The sequence below is a fragment of the Pipistrellus kuhlii genome, unplaced genomic scaffold (assembly GCF_014108245.1).
Source record: "Pipistrellus kuhlii isolate mPipKuh1 unplaced genomic scaffold, mPipKuh1.p scaffold_m20_p_20, whole genome shotgun sequence".
NCBI classification, from domain to species: domain Eukaryota; kingdom Metazoa; phylum Chordata; class Mammalia; order Chiroptera; family Vespertilionidae; genus Pipistrellus; species Pipistrellus kuhlii.
The window spans coordinates 284180-308386 of record NW_023425516.1 but is presented as its reverse complement, the minus strand read 5'-3'; the positions used below and the strand labels follow the sequence as shown (position 1 = coordinate 308386).

Sequence of the window (24207 nt, the reverse complement as noted above, 5' to 3'; positions counted from 1 at the left end):
CTGGTTGCGGGCTCAATCCCCAGTGGTGGGGGGGGCAGGGTATGTGCAAGAAGCAGCTGATCAATGATTCTCTCTCATCACTGCTGTTTCTATCTCTCTCACCCTCTCCCTTCCTCTTTGAAATCAATAAAAGGTATTTTAAAAAATAATAATATATGTCACACATTTAAAATGTACCTATTTGGGAGACAAAGTACTATGTAAGTAAATTGGTAGCAGTCAGGCTGTGGAGAAGGAGGAGGAGGAGGAGAAGGAGACTGTAGATAAACGATTACTCTAAAGAGCCTCTGGGCTTGTAACTGTCACCGCAGGCCAAGCATGTCAAACTCCAAGGCTGACCTGGGCCAAATAAACAAGGTTTACATGTATGTGGGCTGCAAAAAAACAAAAGCTTCCATTTTCATAGAAACGTAGGTTTATTTCAATAGAGACATGCTGAATACAAAGGGCTGAAATAAATGAGTCATCATTAACATAAATTAATAGAACATTTAAATAAAAATTAAGTTTTTCTTAACATTAACTTATCAGACACTACACAAATTAAAAAGTGTAACACAAATAAACCTATTTTTCTTGTTCTCTGAAAGTGAAATATTTCCTGTGGCACACACCCATCAAACAAGTCAGTCTAAGACTAATGACGTGGCCATTGGCTGCTAAACTAGTCGCTGCTGGTATTAGTGGAGAGAAATGGTGCGCCTGCGTGTAAGGCACATAAGGGAAATGAATGCAACACGATTATAGTAATCAGTCGTTAGCGAACGTTGTAGTTCGTTATTAATAATTATGTATGACAGGATATTGTAAAAATTGTTACGAAATTTTTATTAAAACATTTCTTATATACCATTTATATTGGCTGGGCTGCAAAAATATTCGTTATGAGCCGTGGGTTTGACATTCTTACCCTTAAGCATTCAGTTACAGGCTGAGCCACTTTCTTTTCTTTTTAAAAATCATTTGTATTGATTTTGAGAGAGAGATTGATGTGAGAGTGGAACACCTATCAGCTGCCTCCTGCACTCTCCTTACCAGGGACTGAGACCCCAACCGGGCATGTGCCCTGACCGGGAATTGAACCGGCAATCTTTTGGTGCACAGGACAATGCCCAATCAAATGAGCCTCACGGGCCAGGGCCAGGCTGACCCACTTTCTTTCTTTCAATTCTGTATAACTTGCTGTGTTAGACAAATCGGACCATAACACTTGGTCCAACTTAACAGTAACAATTTTACTTTGTATTTCCTTCTTTTAATTTTTTAATACATTTTTACTGATTTCAGAGAGAAAGGGAGATAGAAACATCAATGATGACAGGGAATCATTGATTGGCTGCTTCTTGCATGTTCCCCACTGGGGATCAAGCCCGCAACCCGGGCATGTGCCCTTGACCAGAATCGAACCTGGGAACCTACAGTCCACAGGCTGACACTCTATCCACTGAGCCAAACCAGCTAGGGCACTTCGTATTTTCTTGAAAGAACAAAAAGATGTTAGGTAAGTATTCTCTCCTCTCTTTTATGTGCCCTGGCATATTTTTAGGGAAATAATCTATTCTAAAATCTAGCAAATTTCACCTCTAAAATATTCATTCTTTTTAATATATATATATATATATATATATATATATATATTATTGATTTTTTTTACAGAGAGCAAGAGGAATAGAGAGTTAGAAACATTGATGAGAGAGAGAGACATAGATCAGCTGCCTCTTGCACACCCCCTACTGGGGATGTGCCCGCAACCAAGGTTCAAACCCGGAACTTTTCAGTCAACAGGCCGATGCTCTATCCACTGAGACAAACCTGTTTTGGCTAAAATATTTATTCTTAAAAAAAAAAAAAAGAAAGAAAGAAAGAAAAGCTGAGCATCTACTATGTGTAGGTCCTTGCACCATGAAATTAATGACTTGGATTCTATCCTTGCAAAGTTCAAGGTGGGAAGACAGCCACATAAATACATTCAATACAAAGTCAGGAAATCTTAAGTGCTGGCAAGTGAGAGGGTCAGATAAAGAACTACGTATCAGCATCAGAACATATCCCCTGGGCCAATCAGAATGCTCTGTTACAAAAGGTCAGAATTTCAGCGGGACCCTGAAAGATGGGCAGGCCTTAACATATTTAGACTTGGAAGAAAGGCTAACCAGGTACATGAGTCAGCTTAAATAAAACAGGAAATAGTGAGTAAGCACGTCTGGCTGAAATAACAAAGAATTTTAAAGGAAATATGGGGGGGGACGACAAAAAACAGGGGGAGTATGTGGGGTGGCAGGTTGGAAGAGGTTAATGGGGAGAAAAAAAGGACCTATGTAATACTTTCATCAATAGAGACTTTTTTTTTTTTTAAAGAAAATATAGACAAATAGGATTGCAATGCCAGATTGTTTTAAAAGTTAGATTTTAGCCTAAACCAGTTTGGCTCAGTGGACAAAGAGTCGGCCTTAGGACTGAAAGGTCCCAGGTTCAATTCCGGTCAAAGGCACATCCCCAATTGGAGGTGTGCAGGAGGCAGCTGATCGATGTTTCTCTCTCTTCAATGTTTCTAACTCTCTATCCCTCTCTCTTCCTCTCTGTAAAAAATCAATAAAATATATATATTTTTTAAAAGTCAGATTTTAGAGGTTTGATGTTAAACTGAAGGCAATTTTTTAAAAGCCTAGAACATCCAAATGCAATGCAATCCAAACTACAATAGTAACAATGTGAAGACCAAAAACAAACAAAAACAAACTAAATATACACATCAAACATTCATTCCCCATTAAGTTCTCATTACAACTCATGAAAAATCCATCATTTAAAAAAAGAAAGAAATCTCTAAACTTAAACCACAGTTTAAAAATATCTCCTTCCAACATGAATGTCTCCTCCTCTCTGGCTTCAAATACACACTCCTCTCCCGCACTGGGAAAGAAGACAAAGCGCCTTTATGACCGTCATCTCCAACCACCATCCTTCCTTTTGTCTTCCGCACCTTACTTCTCAGACAAATGGCCAGTACCCAAAGGATGTCTTTACTTCTTACCCATTCCTAATTTGGCTTTCCCCCTCACAACTCCCGTCTTTTTTAGTGCACTTTCAATAACGACTTCCTTTGTAAATTCAATAGCCTGTTTTTCCTTTTATTTGAACCCTGCAGCTTTTTACACTCCTGTCCCTAAAAATTCTCTGTGGCTTTTCTTTCATCACCATTGCACTTTCCTAATTATCCTACCTTTGGTGGCACTTCCTTTGACTCTTCTCCCGTTTCTCAATTGTTCGTTTCCCAAGCCTCAACTTCTGGCCTTTCCATTCCCTCCTCTCTATGCACTTCCTCTTGGTGAACTGACCATCTCAAATCCTTAACTACTTCCAGCTAGCCTCACTGTGGCCTTCTGTCATAAGACTAGACTGAGCCCCTATGAAAAAGCTGTGTTTGAAATATTTTAAGGTATTAGATCTTAACATTTTTAAGGTATCAGTGCTTGTAATAATCAATGGCTTAGATAAGGGATTTTTGTTCTCTATAATTAACTTTTACTTCTAACAGCACTCTTTTGCAAGCTTTTTTGAGAAATGAACATAAATTCCTAGAAGTTTATAAAATCAAAGTATATAGTCAAAGGTTTAAAAGTTAAGGCTGTTAGACAAATCCTCAAGATTTAGTCAAATCTAGAAGATCAAACTAGAAGATCAAATCTGGGCAAAAATTAAGACAAGGAAGCTACATACAATACAAAGTTAAGCAATTACTTAGATAACCAGGTGCTCTGCTAACATGTCCTCGTTAGTTCACAGTGAAGTGCAAGCCTGATGCTCTCAGATGAAGGGAAGGGTTCCTGGCAGATTTCCTGGGGAAGAAAACGGTAAGAAACTGCCAACAGCTCCTCCTAAGGTCTCCTAGGGAGAAAATTTCCTGTACATTCCAAAGAAAATCAAGAGAAAGACCAGGATTACAGACACCAATGCTCTTTCCTCATTTGAATAAATTTTGAGGGAAACTACCTTCAAAAGACCAAAACAAAGGTATATTATGGGGGGGAAAATTAGCCTTTATTCAATTCATAGTATTTCACAGAATGTAGCAATGAACAATGAAACTTGTGACTAAAAGGTGACTTAAACACATTTCACAAAGTACACTATAACTCAATGACAGCTTGCAAACTTACTCATATTTCTTTTTACATGTGATTATTTGAATATGTTAATAGAATTCTTACTAGAATAGATATGTCAGGTTTAAAATGCTGTTTTAAAATCTTGTTTAAATTGTGAAACAAGAAATATCACTGCTGTAGTGAGGAACTCTATCTAGGACCTATCTGGATTAACAATGTAGAGAACAAATAATTTGCTTTTATATTGCACTGAGCAATTTACAAAACATTTTCTATACACTATCCACTGAGCCCGTACAACCTCCCGGTGGAGTAAGGCAGGCATAACCACTATACAAAATACACTAGGACTAGGACAAGACTAGGTCACAATCAGAGATGACACTCACCCTAAAGTAAAAATATCCCAAGAAACAGAACATAATTAGATCCTCATATCTTAGAATTTCAAATAAAAATTTAATGAGTGACAGTGACAAAAACTGAATAATTTTTGAGTGATCACTTATATTCCATACAACAACGAGGCTACACCTTTTTCTTCACTATCAATACCAAGATAGAGGATCAGGTTTTCCTACCAGGTTAGGATGGACCCCACAAACCAAGAAATGGGATTTTCTACTAGGTCTCTATTAAGCCAATGCATATTCATTGGTCTAATAACTTAAAAATATTTTCAAAACTAACTTTTTCTCTTTTTTTTTCTTTTTTTTTAAATATATTTTATTGATTTTGTACAGAGAGGAAGGGAGAGAGATAAAAAGCTAGAAACATCGATGAGAGAGAGTCATCGATCAGCTGCCTCTTGCACACCCCCTACTGGGGATGTGCCCGCAACCAAGGTTCATGCCCTTGACCGGAATCGAACCCGGGACCCTTCAGTCCCCAAGCCGACGCTCTATCCATTGAGCCAAACCGGTCTCGGCTCAAAACTAACTTTTTCATGGCAACTAAATCTAGTCTTATCGAAGCAAACAATGGGTCTGTGTTACTTTAAGCTATGGCCTCAGTGAGACCTATTAACAAAACGTGAGAGGTAACAATTCATTGCAAGGGTCACAGGAATCAACTGTAGATTTCTCCTATAAAATTGAATTTGGTCACCCAGAGCCAATGAGCAAATGAGCTCCTGGGAACACGCCCGCACACCCCTCACCCCATCATTACCTGTCCTTTCTCTCCTAAGCTTCAAGCCACCACCCCCTTAATGTTCTTATTGATGTTTTAGAGAAAGAGGGAGAGGGATGGAGAGACAGAAACATCAATGAGGGAGAAGCATCACTCCTCAGCTGCCTCCTGCACGCCCCCCACAGGAGACTGAGCCTGCGACTCGGGCATGTGCCCTGACGGAATCCAATTGATGGCCTTTGGTTTCTGTGGTGATGCTCAACCGCTGAGCTACACCAGCCGGGCTCCAAAAGTCCTTTCATAAAAAAAATCCTCACACAAGATATGTTGATTGGTTTTTTGAGAGAGAGACAGACAGAGACAAAGACATTGATGTGAGAGAGAAATATCTACAAAGAAAAAAACAACAACAAAAAAAAACGACCAGTTGCCTCCTGTACTTCCCCTAAAAGAACCAGTGACCGCAGTTATGTGCCCTGACCAGGAATCGAACTTGTGACTTTTGGTGTACAGGACGACAGTCCAATCAACTGAGCCACATGGCAGGGCCTAAGGGCCTCCATAACTTTCTAAATAAACTTTCTCTCATTAAAAAAAATAAAATAAAAATAAAAGAGTCCAGAAGAGCAGCAGTTTGCGTCTACCTCTTTAGGTGAGGATTAGAATATATGCTCCAACTCAAAAGTTGCAAAAGTTTGATTTATACATACAACAAATAAAACCAATATTATCCTTTAACTCCTAAGAAGAGACCATGAAACTTCTTCAGAGACTATATTACATAATCTTAAAAAAAAATCAAATTATCCTGATGGCTCTACTGCCAGGAATATATCAATCACATAAAGTTTCAGCTGCCAGCCTGGCCGGCATGGCTCAGTGGTGAGTGTCCACCTATAAGCCAGTCTGGTTTCCAGCTCTATACCAAGTGTGAGGCGAGCGGATCAATGATTCTCTCTCATCACTGATGTTTCTGTCTCTCTCTCCCTCTCCCTTCCTCTCTGAAATCAATAAAATATATTAAAAGTTAAAAATAAATAACAAAATCAACAAACATATCCTCAGGTGAGGCATTTAGAAATAAATAACGTAAAACTGCACGGGCATCGGGCACTTTCATTCAGAGTGCTACTTGATAAATCACAGGCTGATGTGGTTACAAGCACGCCAGCTATTTTCCCCCCAAAGGCTTTTTAAGAAACATTGAGGAAAATTATTTCAATACAAATTCATGCTCTTAGCTTTGGCTAATTTTAGTCAGAATCACACATAGCCAAAACATTATCATAGCACTTTAACTATAGGCAAAACATGTGTGTGTTTTTTAAATGAGAAAACATTTTCCACTAGTCATACATTTTTCCTCTAGTTTTTCTCTGAAAAACTTTTTTCAGATTCAATGATCACACCATCAGATATGATTACAACAGACACAGTGCAACGATATACTCCAATAATCTGAGAATAGAAGTGACTTCCATTAGTTCTAGAAATATGTATTATTTTTATTTCAGGTTTAGCACTATTTGCAAATACCTGACAGGACAGTGTCCGTTATCACAACATATTGTCTCCATATAATGCAATCCTTAGGTTAGATCTTAAGTAGGCCAGGAGGAAGCATTCTCATTCATCTGTTTTTCTATCCCAGGGACTGGAAAGAATTCTAAAATACAGAGAATCTTATTCTTGTGTAACTCTATTGGGGTGGGAGAGACGATCAGAGGCAGGGCAGGCAGGGCAGGCTGGGGGGAGGGGGCCAGTGGGGGTTGTTGGGGCCCATCAGGGGCAGGGCCGGCTGGAGGTAGGGGCCCCTTCCACCCCCCAATCGGGCAGGTTCACTGGCAGCAGTGAGTATCATACCGACTGGTCATTCTGGTCATTTCAACGTTCCCGTCGCTGGCTGTTTATATATATATATACATATAGATGGGTTATAAACATCTACCTGTAGCTTCCCTTATGCTTAATTATTCATTCAACAAAAGATAAAACACCCTAAAATCTACTGTCATATTCAATGACTAAGCAGGAGCTATGGGCAAGACAATGTGATAGGCACTATGAGAGACCAGAGATCAGTGTGATAACATCCTTATCCGCAAGGAGTTTACAAACCAGTGAGGAGACTGGGTACTCACAGGTGAAAAGAAGGAAGTGATGCAGACAGAACTACAAGAATTAAAAATAGAGAAATCACTTTCTGTTGGGGTGGTCAGAAAATACTTCACAGCTGGTGGACTTTGAGCCAGACCCTAGGTAACAGGACTTTGACAGGATTTGCTAGGAAGAAAGCAAGCACAAGAAACCAGAAAGCAGCATGAATTTATATATAGAGACTTTTTTAATGAAAAAATTAAACCTGTAAAATTACCTATAATAATAAAAGCATAATATGCTAATTAGACCAGAAGTCCTTCAGGACGAAACCAGGGCTGCAAGGGAAGCCCGGGCCCTGGGTGCCAGAGGGAAGCCGGCTGGACGCCGGGGGAAGGCAGGCCTGCTCGTGCATGAATTCCAGGCACCGGGATCCAGTACAGACTCTATCTATGAATATGAGAGTAATATGCAAATGAACCCAATGGCAGGAACGACCAGAACGACGACTCGGCCAGTTGCTGTGAGGTGCACTGGCCACCTCAGTCCCTCCCCCCAGCCAGCAGGCTCCGATCGCCCAATGGTGAGCAGGAACCTGGAGTGGGGGGCAGCAGGGGGCAGGGCAGCTGCCAGCAGCCAAGGAAGATGGCCCTGATCAAGGCCAGGACTAGGGGCAATACCCGCACACAAAGTTTGGGCCCCAGGCCTCTAATAGAATTATAAACCTACATGCACTCATCCTGAGCTTCAAAAATTATCAACTCATGGCCAATCTTGTTTTATAATTTACATGTCTTATTACACAAAAATCCTAAAGGAAGCTACTTTCCTATGCGTCTACATTCTTTATTGACTCCATCTCAGATAAATCAAACCACTCTCAAAAAGGTTGCCTTTCCTGCCCTAGCCAGCATGTTTAATGGTTAGAGCATTGCCCCACAGACTAAAGGGTCTGTTTGGGGCACATGTGGGAGACAACTAATCAATTTGTGTCTCTCATATTGATGTTTCTCTGTGTGTCTCTCCCCCTCCTTTCCACTCTCTCTAAAAAAATCAATGGTGGGAGAAACCAAGATGGCAGCATAGGTAAATACCTAAACTGCTGCCTAGAACAATTTCAAAACTACAACTAAAAGACAGAACGGACGTCATCCAGAACCACAGGAAAGCTGGCTGAGTGGAAATTCTACAATTAGGAGGAAAGAGGAAAGCACACGGATAATCAGAGGAGCTACGAAGGACTGAGGTATGGAGACACGCGTGCAGAGAGGAAGGGCAGCTGAGTGCCTGGCTGGCGTTCCCTGGTGGGAGATGATAATTCTCGGGGGGAAAACGGTAAGGGGGGTGCAGGAAGATATGGACAAAAATTGTACACCTATGGATGAGGACAGTGGGGGGGAGATAAGGGCAGAGGGTGGGGTGGCAACCAGGTGGAGGGGAGCTATGGAGGAAGGAAGGAAAAACTATTATAATAATCTTAACAATAAAGATTTTTTAAATTAAAAAAAAATCAATGGTGAGGATTAACCAGAAAACAAAAACAACAACAAAACAGGTTGCCTTTACTAAAGGCCAGAGACAAATAAACTGGAAGAGTCTATTTTTAAACAATAAATCAACTCTTATTTGCACAAACCAAGGGAACAGTAACAAAGATACTGCAAAATAATAATCCAAAACTCAGCTTATATGTAATTTTGAAATAACTTTCCCATACTTATATTTCAATAAGAATAAATAAAATGGGAGAATACATGTCAAACAAAATAAATCATCACAGGCGAAATATCTTGGACAAATCATTTGGTCTCCTGAGCCTCAGTTTCCTCACCTATAAGACAGAAAAAGCACCTACCTCAGGGACTTGTAAGAATTGAGTGAGTTTATAGTAAATCCTTACTGAACACTGTACACAGGTGCTGCACCTTTGAGAGAAGTGACGTACCACGAAACCTATTTTACCACAGGCTAATCGATACAAATGAGCGCTGAGGTCCTATGGCATCGCATGGTCTAACAAAGGACACTGGTGGAAGGACACTAGTTGAGGACCTGGGATATACTGAACCCACATGGCAGCTCCCTTTGGGATTTCCCAGAAGACGGAAAGAGCTACAAAGCTGCCTGGTTTCCTCCTACATCACCTTCTCAAAATGATTTAAAAACTTGTATCCCAAAACCTGCTAAATCTGAGGAGCTAAGAATTTCAAAGAACTTCGTGAAACAAATAAAGGGACCTGAGACTGAAGAAAGCGTTTTAGTAGGATAATTCTTTTTTCTTTTAATATATTTTATTGATTTTGTACAGGGAGGAAGGGAGAGAGATAGAGTTAGAAACATCGATGAGAGAGAGTCATCGATCAGCTGCCTCTTGCACACCCCCTACTGGGGACATGCCCGCAACCAAGGTACATGCCCTTGACCGGAATCGAACACGGGACCCTTCAGTCCCCAAGCCGACGCTCTATCCATTGAGCCAAACCGGTTTCAGCAGGATAATTCTTATAAACTGCCAAACTTCACAAAATAATCCCCCCTTAACTACTGAGCCATCCAGCATCATACAGCAGTAGCTTGTGGCCGACCTGCTCAGTAAAACATCCTCATTCTCCCCCTTTCTTTATTTTTAAAATATATTTTTATTGATTTTTTACAGAGAGGGAGAGAGATAGAAACATCGATGAGAGAAAATCATCGATTAGCTGCCTCCTGCACACCCCCTTCTGGGGATGTGCCCACACCAAGGTACATGCCCTTGACCAGAATCGAACCTGGGACCTTTCAGTATGCAGACCGACACTATATCCACTGAACCAAACCGGTTTTAGCTCTCCCCTTTCTTTGATTACTCTTTCAATCATCCAAGACCCTGTTCGCAGTGAAAACAGGAGGACAGCCATATCCTCAGCCATGCTGAGGGTTAAGAAACTCAGTATGACTTACCACAAAACAAGACCGAAGCACCTTTTTCTTCAGTTCTTACTCTGCCCATGAAAAAGCTCGAATTGAAGGCACACTGTCCTTGGAGCACGCCTATACCCCTCCTTTTGGGCATTACCTCTGCTCTTTCTCCTAAACTCTAAGGGTCCTAGCAAGAGTTGCAAGGGGAGCAGTGGGCAGCAGCAGCTCACACAGACTAACCCCCTGAACCAGTCTCCAAGGCCTCCCTTCCTCTGACTTTTCAGTGAGCTGAAAGCAGCCCTGCCTTGACCCACTGTGTCCTGTGACTTTACATCTCGGTGAGTCCACCCAGCCGGGTATGGCTCACTTTCCTGTAACATTTCTAAAGGAACAAAGCAGCAGCACCTGGGCTCTCCTGTTGCTTCTTCTATCCTAAGCCCTTCCCTTGTCCCCGGTCCCCAGCTTAAACAAACAAACAAACAAACAAACAAACGTATTCTCCAAGTAAAAAAGCTGGAACTGTAATCTTGTGTTCCCTATCACCTGAGAGGCAGTTCACTATTGCTCAAAACTATCAAATTAATTTACACATTTTATTTTTTTAATATATTTTATTGATTTTGTACAGAGAGGAAGGGAGAGAGATACAGAGTTAGAAACATCGATGAGAGAGAGTCATGGATCAGCTGCCTCTTGCACACCCCCTACCGGGGATATGCCCGCAACCAAGGTACATGCCCTTGACCGGAATCGAACCCGGGACCTTTAAGACCCCAAGCCGACTCTCTATCCACTGAGCCAAACCGGTCCCGGCTCAAATTAATTTACACATTTTAAATATATATTTATTGGTTTCAGAGAGGAAGGGAGAGACAGAAACATCAATGAGGGAGAATTGTTGATGAACTACCTCCTGCATCAAGCCCACAAGCCAGCCATGTGCCGGTACTGGAATCGAACCGTGACCTCCTGGTTTATAGGTCGAAGCTCAACCACTGAGCCAGGCCAGCCGGGCTTATTTTACATGTTTTTTAAATATACATAGGCAGTCACAACTGTTCACCAAGATTTTAATTCTTCTTTTAGCATTACTTTCTTTCAATCTCTCAGTTATCTTCTTGAGACTGAATACACATTGCTGAAGTTCCCTTTTTAATTATCACCTTCAATCACCAATCCTCTTCCCAGTCTGAAGACAGGTGTTCTTATCACTAACCCACCTTCCCTCCAAATCACCCACCAATGAAAACCTTTACCTCAAACCATTCTTTTTTTTTTAATATATTTTATTGATTTTGTACAGAGAAGAAGGGAGAGAGATAGAAAGCTAGAAACATCGATGAGAGAGTCATCGATCAGCTGCCTCCTGCACACCCCCTACTGGGGATATGCCCGCAACCAAGGTACATGCCCTTGACCAGAATCGAACCCGGGTCCCTTCAGTCCCCAAGCCGACGCTCTATCCATTGAGCCAAACCAGTCTTGGCTCAAACCATTCTTTATTTTCAGAGAGGACCCATTTCTGTGCCGTTTCCCTAAGATAATTATAATGTAATAAAATACAGCGCTTAGCAGTTTGTTGTGTGCTTTGTGTTCATTTAATCCTTACATCTATGAAGAAGGTAATTCCCTGTTTTATCCATAATGAAAAAGACGTGGAGAACGTTAGTTATAAAGCAAGTTAGTGGCGAAGCAGAACCCCACACCAAGCCCTCCAGCTCCCGACGCCGGGCACTGCGAACTCCGACGCCCTTCTCAGAAAGCAAAGCCTCAGCGGGTCCCAACCACATTGGTTCAGAGTAAACCACCTCCGAACCCTCTAGATTGCAACCAGATCTCCCATCCCCACACTAATCACTCCTTCTCTTGCTTCCTCGCCCTCCAGGGGTTACTCTCACCCCAATGACTATCCAACGCCCACTCTCCACGGACACTCCCTGCCATCGCCTTACCCCTCCCGCTCCAGATCTCCGCGCTCCCTCCTGGGGCAGGGATGCTCGCACTTCCTAAGCTGCAGGAGCTTCTCAGTCCCGGGCAAGCTCCTAAATAACTCCAAGTCCCTGCAGCCAGGCGGCTTGCAGGCCTGTCTCCCCCCTGGCCCTGGCCACCACGCCGCGCTGAATCCTCAAGAACAGCCTCACCGGGTCTCCCCTGGCCCCACTGTCGCCGAAGTTGTTATGCAAGTGGCTCCCCTGCCGACCTCTTCGCCAGAGACCCCCCCTCCCCTGGTCCGGAGCCTCTCCTGGCCCGCCTCCCCCTGCACCCAGCCCAGCCCAGCGCAGCCCCGGGAGGCGGTCCGCGCCCACAACTTCAGGCCGGGCCTCTTATCACCTGTTCTCAGTCCCGCTCCGCCCGGCCCGCTCCGCCGGGAGCCAGCCCGCCGGTAGTTCCGGGTGCCCGGGGGCCGCCCGCTCCGGGGTCCGGCTCCCCGGCTCCATCACCTACCTGCTCCGCCCAAGGCCAGAGACATCCGCCCGCCGCCGCCTCCGCCACCCCCAGCTTGGACGCCGGTCCCCGGCCGGCCCGCCCTCCCTAAGGACCCCCCCTCCGGTGGGAACGAGGGGGGCGTGCACCCCAACACGGCCCCCCAACACGGGCCCCCCAACACGCACCTGTTCCTCCTCCCCCTCGTCCTCCACCCCGCCGGCCGCGCCGGCGCCCCGACCCCCCCCGCCCCCGGCCGCGCCCGGCCTCCCAGACCCGCACTCACCACGAGTAGGTCTGCTCCGCCATGGCGCCGGCTCCCGGGCTCCCGGAGGCTCCGCGGGCCCGGCGGCGGGGGGCGGGCGGCGGCGGGCTCGCTCGGGCCGCGAGCGGAAGGCGCGGCGGCGGCGGCCCGGCGCTGGTCCCTCCTCGCACGGCGGGCGGCGGCCCGGAGGCTGCGGCGCGGAGGCCGGGCTCCGAGGCGGCCCGCTGCCTGGGCCCGGGGCGGGGCGGGCTCCGCTCTCGGGGGCCTCCCTCACCGGCGGCGGCGGCGGCGGCTCCGCTGCGGCTCTAAACTCAACATGGCGGCGGCGCGCTGAGAACAAGGGGCCCGGGCGGGCGGCCGGGCGGGCCCGCGCTCACTGCGCGCCGGGCGGCGGGAGCGCCGGGCTCGGGCGGCGGCGGCGGCCGGGGGACATGGCGGGCGGCGGCGGCGGCGGCGGCGGCGGCTGAGGGGGCGCTTGGCGGCGGCGAGGCCGCTCGGCTCACACCGCGAAGGAGAGGAGGAGGGCGGGGGGCGGCCTCGGCTCCGCGTGTGTCACGTGCCCAAAACACGCTCACGTGACGCGCGCCCCGCCCCTTGCGCCGGGCCCGTGCGCGGAGACGTCGGTTCCTCGGTCCGAAGCGGCTGTTGCTCGCTCGGCGCCGGGAGGGTGGGCGGCCTCTCGCCGCCGGGGCCGCCCCCTCCCCGCGCGGAGCCGGCGCCTCGAGCCGGCCCTCCCCTCCCCCTCCCCGAGGGGCCGCGGCAGCCAATCAGGAGCCCCGAGGCGCGCCGGTCCGCTGCCACTCAGCTGTCAGCTGTCCATCAACAGCCTGGAAGCGGCGGGTCCTCAGCTGTCAGTCAACCTGTCAGTCCGCAGGCGAAGCGCAGCATCCCGCAGTTCGTTTGTTCCTTAGTCCCCTTCATGCGCTTAGCAAATAGTCTAAGCAACCAACCGTGATTGCGCCCAGGCTCTGTGCCAAATCCTCTAGAGGCCAAGGTGAATACCCCATACTTGCCTTCATTTGATCCATCAACAGATATTTATTGGGTGCCAGCTATCAACTCATTCTGCTAGACCTCTGCCCTCTGAAAGCTTACATTCTGGAGGAAGAGACATAGACAGTCTAAGCTGACAAATAAAACAGTGAAGATCGTCTCAGATGCTGCTAAGTTTTATGAAGATGATAACAACGGGTAAATGGGACAGAGAATGTGTGGGGGTGAGGGCCGCTTTTGTTCAGATGATCAAGGAAGGCCTTTCGCTGAGGAGGTGACATTTGAGCTGACACCCGAAGAATGAGCTAGACCACAGACCAACTGAATCTGGAGCTTACGGGGGGAGGGAGGAATTGCACCCCAGGGCGTTGGGGAATGTTCTCCAGGAATGGATGAGGCCACGGCGTGCCAAGAAAGAAGGCATTCTAGGAAGAGGACGAATGAAAATGACCAGGGCAGCGCCAGGTTTCAGAAACACGCTTGGCAACAGACACACTAGCCCCCTACGCCTCTGGGCTCCCCGGGAAGCAGAGCTCACACCTGAAAGCAGCACACCCCAGCAGCTTGCCCAACGTCACGCCAGGACCTAGCCCTGCTCCAGTTTCCCGGGGCCTGCCCAGGCTCCGAGGAGCGCCACACCCTGAATCTATCTCCAAATGGATCAGCTGGCCAGTGCCCATACATCTGCTGCTTGCCCGTTCCCCAGGGGAACTCTTTGATGAGAAAGCCAAGTACACTTTTCCTTCAGAAGCAACCTCTCCTTCCTCCTTCCCCACTGCCAGGTGCCAGGGCCAGGCAGGTTCTACATGTTTCCTGCAGCTCCACCAGAGAGCCCTGGGAACGAGCCAGCTGATACAATCGAGGTCTCGGGGAGGGCTGAAGTAGGGCCCCCAAAATTACCAAAGCACCAGAGACCCTCCTCTGACCATTAACAGAAAGATACCAGCCTGCAGATATCTGCCCAGCATCCCTGGCACTGGGTGTGGGGCTGTCATGAGGAAATGGGAAGGCAAGGAACCTAAGTTCTTTTTTATAATGCTAACACTTAAAAATATATATTTTATTGATTTTTAAATTTTATTTATTTATTTATTTTTTTACCAAGAGCAAGGGAGAGGGATAGAGTGAGAAACATCGATGCGAGAGAAACATCGATCAGCTGCCTTCTGCACATTCCCTACCAGGGATGTGCCTGCAACCCAGATACATGCCTTGACCGGAATAGAACCTGGGACCCTTCAGTCCGCAGGCTGACGCTCTATCCACTGAGCCAAACCGGTTAGGGCTAACGCTAACACTTTTTAAAGTTGATTTGAGAGAGAGAGAAAGTGAGAGAAGGAGAGAGAGAGAGAGAGAGAGAGAGAGAGAGAGAGAGAGGCACTAATTTGTTGTTCCACTTATTTATGTATTCGTTGGTTGATTCTTCTGTATACCCTCACGAGGGATCAAACCTGCAACCTTGGTGTGTTGGAATGATGCTCTAACCAACTGACCTATGTGGCCAGTGCAAGGAGCCTACTTTTTTGACGTTAACTTAGTTCTTACCACTTTGCCAGGTGCTTTTACGGAATCCCAGCTGTACCTTGAACATGACACAGTCTTTCTGAGTCTCAGAGGGGCCTGAGTAAGGCATCAGAGCCCACGGGAACAGCCCTGAGCCAGGCACCGGCAGCTGTGGGAGATGCTGAACGCCTTCTCTGACGACTCAGAACAAAACAGATCACCAGGCAGGTGGCTAATGAAACCAGACACCCTGAGCCCCGGGGCGATGAACTGGCTTTAGCTCCCCATGGGCCACAGAAGGCAGAGCCCAGTGAAAATCTGGTATTAGGCGGATGGAACAGGAGACACTGAGGAAGTCAAAGCCCTCCCAGGAGCAAAGGAGCCACTCTTTGCACCGGAAAAATAAAAAATAAAAAAAATCTGGTGGACAGAAGGAGGGGAAGGGCCTGGGGGAAGAGATGGAGTCAGAAATGAGGAGAAATCATCTAAACCCAGGCTCTCCAGGTGTCTCTTGGGGGAACATGTGAGTACAGACCCTAGAAGAAGCCAAACAGCATTTGTCAGGGCTGGGAGGTGTCCAGGCCACGGAAATCCTGTGTCCATGGTCACAGGAAGACGGGTGTGCGCCCAGAGGCTGGTGGCTCTTGGGTCTCAGCTAAGAGTGCCCACAGGCAGAGGCACTGCCCGGTCCCAGTCAGGGTCTGCAGGCTCTGGCGTCCCCCCGAAGGCCTGAGGGTGCCTGGGGCTGCCAGTGGGGCCCTCCGGGGGGTGGCTAGCAGGTCCTGGGCCAGCGGCTCCAGGAGGCAGCAGTCCCCAGGGCATCCGTGGCAGCGCTGCGCCTCAGCGGGGCGTCAGGTGCGCCTGGCAGGAGATGAAGGCACTGCCACCCCCACCCCCCCGCCCCCGGCCCCACAGGTGAGAGGGCGCATCTTGTGCAATGTTTGTGGAAAGAGGCAATGGAAGTTCCTCTAATTATCACCGAGATAATTATAGGAGCTCGCCTGCTACCAAGTGTGTTTAAGAGCCCTGGTGCGTCCCCCCAGGACGCGTCATCTGCCTTAGGCACAGACTCCGGGGAGCAGGCGTTGCCAGATCTGGCCCAGCTGCCTAGACACTGCTCCTGAGGGTCAAAGGCCGATCTGACAGATCCTCACCTGTCCCTCCTTCTCTCACCTCTATCTCCACTTCCTCTCCCCTCCACCCCACCCTCCCGCCCCCCATGCATTCCATGGCGAATGGCTTGCAGCTTCCCAATGGGCTCATGTTCTTGTTTTTGCCTCCAGACCTTGACCGAGCCCAGGAGGCGTGCCATTGCCTTTAACTGCTGCTCATAACGCTGAGGCATGGCGTCCAGGAAGTCTCCCTTGACCAAGCCCCGCTGGTGAGATACTCCCACGGCCCCTGACTTTGCTCTGTAGTGACATGAGCACAATGAACTGTCACTGCCTGTTTACTTGTCATTCTCTCCCATTGGGTTGTGGATGCCTCGTGGGAAGGGACTGTGGCTTGTTGCCAATGACATCTTCCGTGCACAGTGCAGAACCTGGAGCAGAGTGGAAGCTCCAAGACTGTAGAATGAGTGCCTGAGTGAGTGGGAAGGCGAGCCAGGTTCCAGAACAACTGGTCCCGTCTGATATTCCCGCGATTACCTCCCTCATCTCATATTCAGCTTCCTCCCTCATCCCCCTGCAACTCCTTCCCCGACTGAGCAAGAGAACATCCTTAAGAGCAGAGAAATCTCCACATTATGGGAAGACAGAATATTGGAAGTCAGGTATATGGTGAGCTTTTTGTCTTTTATTTTAATTTATAGATGAGAGGGAGAGAGAGAGAGAGAGAGAGAGAGAGAGAGAGAGAGACAGAGAGAGAAAGAGGGAAAGAGAATCATGGATTTGTTGTTCCACTCATGCATACATTGATTGATTCTTTTTTTTTTTTTAAATCAATCTTTATTGTTCATATTGTTACAAAGGTTCCTCATTTCTTCCCCCCTCCACCAGGTTCCCACCCCACCCTCCGCCCCCTCCCCATCCCCCATTGTCCTCATTTATAGGTGCACAGTTTATGTTCAGTCTCTTCCTCCCTCCCTTTCCCCGATAGTAAATCCCTTTTCAGATAGTAAATCTGTTACTTAGCATTTTCTCATATCAATAATACCACCACATGCCCAATGATACATTTCACACAAAAGACATTTCCAAATAGGTCAACCAGCCTCATCCAGGCCCCACCCAAGGCACTCACAGATCAACACCCCAGCCCTATACTAACTCAACACATCCAGATCTAAGCCTTCATCACTTGATTCAGCAGACCCTCAAGTTCCCACAAAAGTTTCCAGCCATGTCTGAGAGGCAGCCGTGGGGCAGGGGCAGGCGAGAAGCGAGCTGTTTCGGGCCTGGCTGCTTCGGGCCTGGCCTCTGTTGCTCTGGTTCGTTCCACAACCAGCTGCTCCGGGTCTGGTCACCGCCGCTCCCCACCTAGTTGCTCTGGACCTGGCTGCTGCTGCTCCGGGCCTGGCCGCACCCGTCCTGGCTGCTCTGGGCCCAGCTGCTCCGGGCCTGGCCACTCCCAGCCTGGCAGCTGCTGCTCCGGGCCTGGCTGCACCAGACCCAGCTGCTCCGGGCCTGGCTGCTCCCAGCCTGGCAGCCGCTGCTCCGGGCCTGACCGCTCCCAGCCTGGCAGCCGCTGCTCCAGGCCTGGCCGCACCAGACCCGGCTGCTCTGGGCCTGGCCGCTCCCAGCCTGGAAGCTGCTGCTCCGGGCCTGGCCATTGGTTGATTCTTATATGTGCCCTGACAGGGGATCGAACCCGCAACCTTGGCATATCAGGATGAAGCTCTAACCAACTGAACTACTGGGCCAGGACACATGCTGAGAGTAGTACTCATCAGGTTACTTATGGTCTTTGATCATGGGTTTAAAAAAAACAAAAACCTTTAGCCAAAACCGGTTTGGCTCAGTGGATAGAGAGTCAATCTGAGACTGAAGGGTCCCAGGTTCGATTCCGGTCAAGGGCATGTACCTTGGTTGCAGGCACATCCCCAGTAGGAGGTACAGTATGCAGGAGGCAGCTGGTCGATGTGTCTCTCTCATCGATGTTTCTAGCTCTTTATTCCTCTCCCTTCCTTTCTGTAAAAAATCAATAAAATATATTTTTTTAAAAAAACAAAACAAAAAAACCTTTATTTTTCAGAGCAATTTTAGGTTTACCAAGAAAATTGATGGGAAAGTATAAAGAATTCCCACATACTTCCTGTCCCACAACACACAGTTTACCTTATTCCTGTGGTACATTTGTTTTAACTGATGAGCCCGTGATGGCACATGGTTATTAACTAAAATCCATAATGTACACTAGATTTTACTTTGTGTCATACAGGTCTGTGAGTTCTGACAGACGTCTAATGAGACGTACCCGCCACTACAGTGTCATACAGAATAGTGTCACTGCTCTATACATCCCCTGGGCTCACCTGCTCACCCCTCTCCCCCACTCCTGGTGATCACCGATCGTTGTACTGTCTCCACAGTTTTGCCTTTTCCAGAATGTCACATACAGTAGCTGAAATCACATGCCATGTGCAGCCTTCTCAGACCGGCTTTTTTCACTTAACGATATGCTTCTAACCTTTTTCCGTGTCTTTTCATGACTTGGTAGTTCGTTTCCTTTTATCACTGATTAACATTCCACTGTATGAAAGTACCCGGATTTGTTTAACCATTCAGCTACCAAGCATACTGTGGATGCTTCCAAGGTTTTGCAAATATGAATAAAATGGCTATATATATATATTTATGTGCAGATTTTTGTGGACACAAGTTTTCTTTTCTTTTTTAAAAAATATTTTTTTAGCCGAAACTGGTTTGGCTCAGTGGATAGAGCAGAGCGTCAGCCTGCAGACTGAAAAGTCCCGGGTTCAATTCCGGTCAAAGGCATGTACCTTGGTTGCGGGCACATCCCCAGTGTGGGGGGTGCAAGAGGCAGCTGATCGATGATTCTCTCTCATCGATGTTTCTAACTCTCTATCCTTCTCTCTTCCTCTTTGTGAAAAATCAATAAAATATATATATTAATTTTTTTTTTGACTCTCAAAAGAAATTTCAGTCATTGAACTGTTGATATTTAGCTCTGTTGACTAATGAATTTGCCAACCACTGGTATAGATCATTGAGAGAGAAATTAAAATATCTAATTATGGCAGAAACCGGTTTGGCTCAGTGGTAGAGTGTCGGTCTGCGGACTGAAGGGTCCCAGGTTGGATTCCGGTCAGGGACATGTACATTGGTTGCAGGCACATCCCCAGTAGGGGGTGTGCAAGAGGCAGCTGGATGTTTCTCTCTCATCGACGTTTATGGCTTTCTATCTCTCTCCCTTCCTTTCTGTAAAAAATCAATAAAATATATTAAAAATAAAATAAAATAAAAAACATCTAATTATGATTGTGAGTTTGTCTGCTTCTCCTTTTAATTCTATCCATTGCTGCCTGGTGTGCTAGACATTATCAGTGACACCGAGGGTTGACCTTGGATTCCATTATGTCCCTCTCAAGGGTTTTAATCTGGTTCTAGCAGGCAATGAACTTGGCTGGTCTCAAACTCTAACCTTCGTTTCTCTTACAAAGGAAAGCCCCTGACATTTCCACTCAGGTCTTTCCCCTTCCACTTGCTGGTTTCACTGGGGCCCCTGAGGCCCCCGTGCCTGTATGTGATTCAGTGGATACCCAAGGATTTGGACACAGTTTATGTACAAAACTTGGAACTCATCTCAGCAAATTTCTTCCTGGGGTCACCTTAAAATTCCAGAAGTTTGCTTGCAATTCTGAACTGTTGACACCTCACACCAGGAAAACCAGCGTTTTCTGCAGCTTCGCCTCCCACACAGATCAGAGCGTGCCTCTGGCAGAAAGACACAAACGAACGCCCTGTCCTGTCTCAGGTGCTGCTTCCTCACAGCCCCGCTGCCATCGGATGCCCTCCCGGTGCTGTCAAAGGCCTGGGGGTCTGTTTGTTGGTTTGGGGTGTTTGTTTGTTTGCATATGTTTTGTTCAGATTGTGTCATTCTAATCTGAGGGGGTTATTCTTACCGCACTACTCCGCTGTTACTCCCTCTTGCACCTTTAATCCTTTCATTCCTCACAGCACCCCTTACAGTCACCACATCGTTAGCCCCGTTTCTAAGCTGGTGAACTGAGGCTCAGAGAAGCGAAGCCGCAGGCTGATGTGGCTCAGTGGTGGAGTGTTGACCTTTGAACCAGGAGGACACAGTTCCATTCCCAGTCAGGGCACATGCCCAGGTTGTGGACTCCATCCCCAGTAGGGGGCGTGTGGGAGGCAGCCTATGGATCAATGGTTCTCATTATTGCTGTTTCTCTCTCCCTTTCTCTTTCTCTCTGAAATCAATAAACACATATTTAATTTTTTTTTTTTTTTAAAAAGAAAAGTGCCGAAACTGGTTTGGCTCGGTGAATAGAGCGTTGGTCTGTGGACTGAAAGGTCCCGGGTTCGATTCCAGTCAGGGGCATGTACCTTGGTTGCAGGCACATTCCCGGTAGGGGGTGTGCAGGAGGCAGTTTCTCTTCATCGATGTTTCTAGCTCTCTATCCCTCTCCCTTCCTCTCTGTAAAAAAAATCAATAAAATATATATTAAAAAAGAAAGAAAGAAAAGTGAAGCCGTTTGTCCCAGGTCACACACCTAGTTCACAGCCTGTCAGGACTGGAAACCAGCCCGATGACATGGTCCTCCCCGGGCTCCATCTGACAGCCACCCCCAACCACCTTCGAGGTTTGGCCTGCAGCCTGGAGCCCCGGGGGAATAGTCCAGGCGGGAGAGGTGAGGTCCCTCCAAACCTCATTGGGAAGGGCAGTCATTTCCGCCCCCAGAGTCTGAGTCCGCTGAGAGACTGAAAACAGATGGCAGGCCAGCCTACTGGCCCCGGGAAACCCAGGCCTGACCGAGGGGGCCGAGAAAGGCAGGCTCCCGACAACCCGTTTCTTTTTCTTTTTCTTGTTAAATCCGTGGTCATTGCTTTCCGAGAGAGGAAGTGGGGAGAGGGATGGAAACCTTAATGAGGATAACTGATCGGCTGCCTCCTGCACGCCCCACAGTGGGGACTGAGCCCGCAACCCAGGCCTGTGCCCTGACCAGGAATCACACCGCGACCTCCTTGTTCATGGGTTGACACTCAACCACTGAGCAACACCGGCCGGGCCTGGCAACCCATTATAGATGCTGTGCGCAGCGTGGGGGCAGCCTGGCCCGGCTGCAGCCTTCTCCCGGGGACTCCTCCCGGGGAGCCTGCCTCGGGCGCATGACACGCCCATGCTGAGCGGACACCTCCGCTCTCCTGCCCGCAGCGCGCACCGGCCTCCAGCTGCGTCCCATCTCCGGTGTCACCCCGTTCTCAGAGCTGGGTGTGCTCCTGGGAGGCAGGGAGAGGACCATAAGCCCAATTCCCCGGAGCATTTCTGGTCAGATTCCCTCCTGGAGGCCTAGCATGGGCCTGTGAGTGTGAGTATGTGTGTGTGTGGGGGGTGTGGGGGTGTGGGTGTGTATGTGTGTGTATGTGTGGGTGTGGGTGTGTGTATGTGTGTGTATGTGTGTGTATGTGGGTGTGGGGTGTGTATGTGTGTGTATGTGTGTGTGGGTGGGTGTATGTGTGTATGTGTATATATGTGTATGTGTGTGTATGTGTGGGTGTGGGTGTGTGTATGTGTGTGTGTGTGGGTGGGTGTATGTGTATATATATGTGTATGTGTGTGTGTGTGTGGGTGTGTGTGTGTGTGTGTGTGTGTGTGTGTATGTGGGTGTGGGGTGTGTATGTGTGTGGGTGTGTGTTTGTGTGTGGGTGTGGGTGTGGGTGTATGTGTGTATGTGTGTATATATGTGTATGTGTGTGTATGTGTGTGTGTGTGTGTATGTGTGTGTGGGGTGTGTGTGTGTGTGGGTGTGTGTTTGTGTGTGTGTGTGTGTATGTGTGTGTGGGGTGTGTATGTGTGTGGGTGTGTGTTTGTGTGTGGGTGTGGGGGGGTGGGTGTGGGCGGGCGGCGCCCAGTGCAGCTGCAGTCGGTGAGTCACGGGGCCGCGGCCCCCCTGGAGCCCGGCCCGGGGCAGGTGGGCCACATCCCAGACCCGCACCCGCGGCCCCTTTCCCGGCGGCCCTGGCCCGGGAGGCCCTGCCTCCTGGCGGCTCAGCGCGGCCGCCGAGCGGGAGCCGTGGGTGACGGCCCGGGGCAGCCCCGCCGCTGGGCAGCAGGACCTCCTGTCCCGGCCGGGGCCCTCCGCCAGCGTGTCCGTGGGCCTGGCTCTGACGGCTGCGGCTCGCAGGCCGAGCCCACGGCCCACCGTCTGCCGGCCTCGGTGCTCCCGTGAGCGCCTTCGGAAGGGGACCCTGGGCAGAGCTGCGGGGCCCCGGGAGCCCTTCTGTCTTCAACCGCAGCCCCTGTCTCAGAGCCAGCAGGGCGTGTGGGGGTGAGGAGGGCACACAGCCTCAGACAGGCCTGGGACAGCCCTCCGCCCGGCCCCCCTGTGACCCGCTCTGAGCCCCTTCGCTCCCTGAACCGCCTCTGCTGGCCCAGCCCGGCTTGTTCGGGCCGGTTTGGACCTGTCTGAACTCCGAGTTCAGATCCTTGGGCAGGGTGGGGTGTCAGGTCTTTCCCAAGAAGCCCTGGGTGTCAGGCAAACCAGGGGGTGTGGCTGGACACGACCTGGTGTCACACGCACACACACACACACACACACACACAGACAGACAGACACACACACACACACACACACACACACAGAGATAGACAGACAGACACACACACACACAGACACACACAGACACACACATATACACACACATATATACACACATAGACACGCAGACACACACATACACAGACACACACACATGCACACACACACATACACATACACGGGCGCGCGCGCACGCACACGCCCCGCATGCCTGATGCTCCATGGTGTTAGGGACCAGTCTCCTTCCGGCCTGTGGGCCCCTCTGGAGGGCCCGATCGCTCAGTCCCGGCTCCGCCAAACCTCCTCCCAGGAGCTCTGCCCACAGGCAGGAGGCAGGGGGCATGGAGGCACGCCTTTTAAGCACCAGCCAGAGCCAAGCGCCCGCTCGCCCCTCCAGACTGAAGATCTCAGCATCGCTGACATATTTTTTTTTTAATATATTTTATTGACTTTTTACAGAGAGGAAGGGAGAGGAATAGAGTTAGAAACATCCATCAGCTGCCTCCTGCACACTCCCCACTGGGGATGTGCCCGCAACCAAGGCACATGCCCTTGACCGGAATCGAACCCGGGAACCTTCAGTCTGCAGGCTGACGCTCTACCCGCTGAGCCACACCGGCCTCGGCTCGCCTGCGTTTTGAACAAACGGCTCGTGAACACCTGCTCTGTGCGTGCTTTGCCGACCTCGCCTTTCTGACAATGTTCCTATGACCGGGTGTCTCCATTCCGGAGCTCAGGAGACTGAGGCCCCAGGCGAAAGCCCCTCCAGGGCTCAGCGGCTGGAAAACGGCTTCCAATTCTGTGCTCGTCCCGCCGGCCACCTCCCTCCCGTGGCCTCGGCGACACGAGCTCCGAGGTGTGCAGGCGGCAGCTGGCCGATGCTCCGGGGAAACAGACAGGAACACAATGTCCACTCGTGGAGACCAGGGGCCGCTCCCGTGTGTCCCGGGCCCAGACGGGCGGCTCAGTGAGGGGCGCCCGGGGACACGCAGGGAGGACTGGAGGCTGCGGTAAGGGCAGCAGCACGAGGCCTGGTCGCCAGG

At 49.0% G+C, this 24207-nt stretch overlaps 1 protein-coding gene across 2 annotated transcripts in view; it reads right to left on the bottom strand.

Moving 5' to 3' along the window:
* The window catches only part of SPPL3 (signal peptide peptidase like 3), a 95981-nt gene extending 82517 nt beyond the window's left edge, over nt 1-13464 (bottom strand). The window contains exon 1 of one of the 2 annotated variants that reach the window (XM_045585373.1): nt 12949-13464. In XM_045585373.1, coding sequence (XP_045441329.1) covers nt 12949-12971 — 23 coding nt within the window. In that variant the 5' untranslated portion in view covers nt 12972-13464. The remainder of the gene's footprint in view (nt 1-12948) is intronic. The other variant, XM_036449448.2, reaches the window with a different exon arrangement.
* Nucleotides 13465-24207: the final 10743 nt, after the last annotated feature.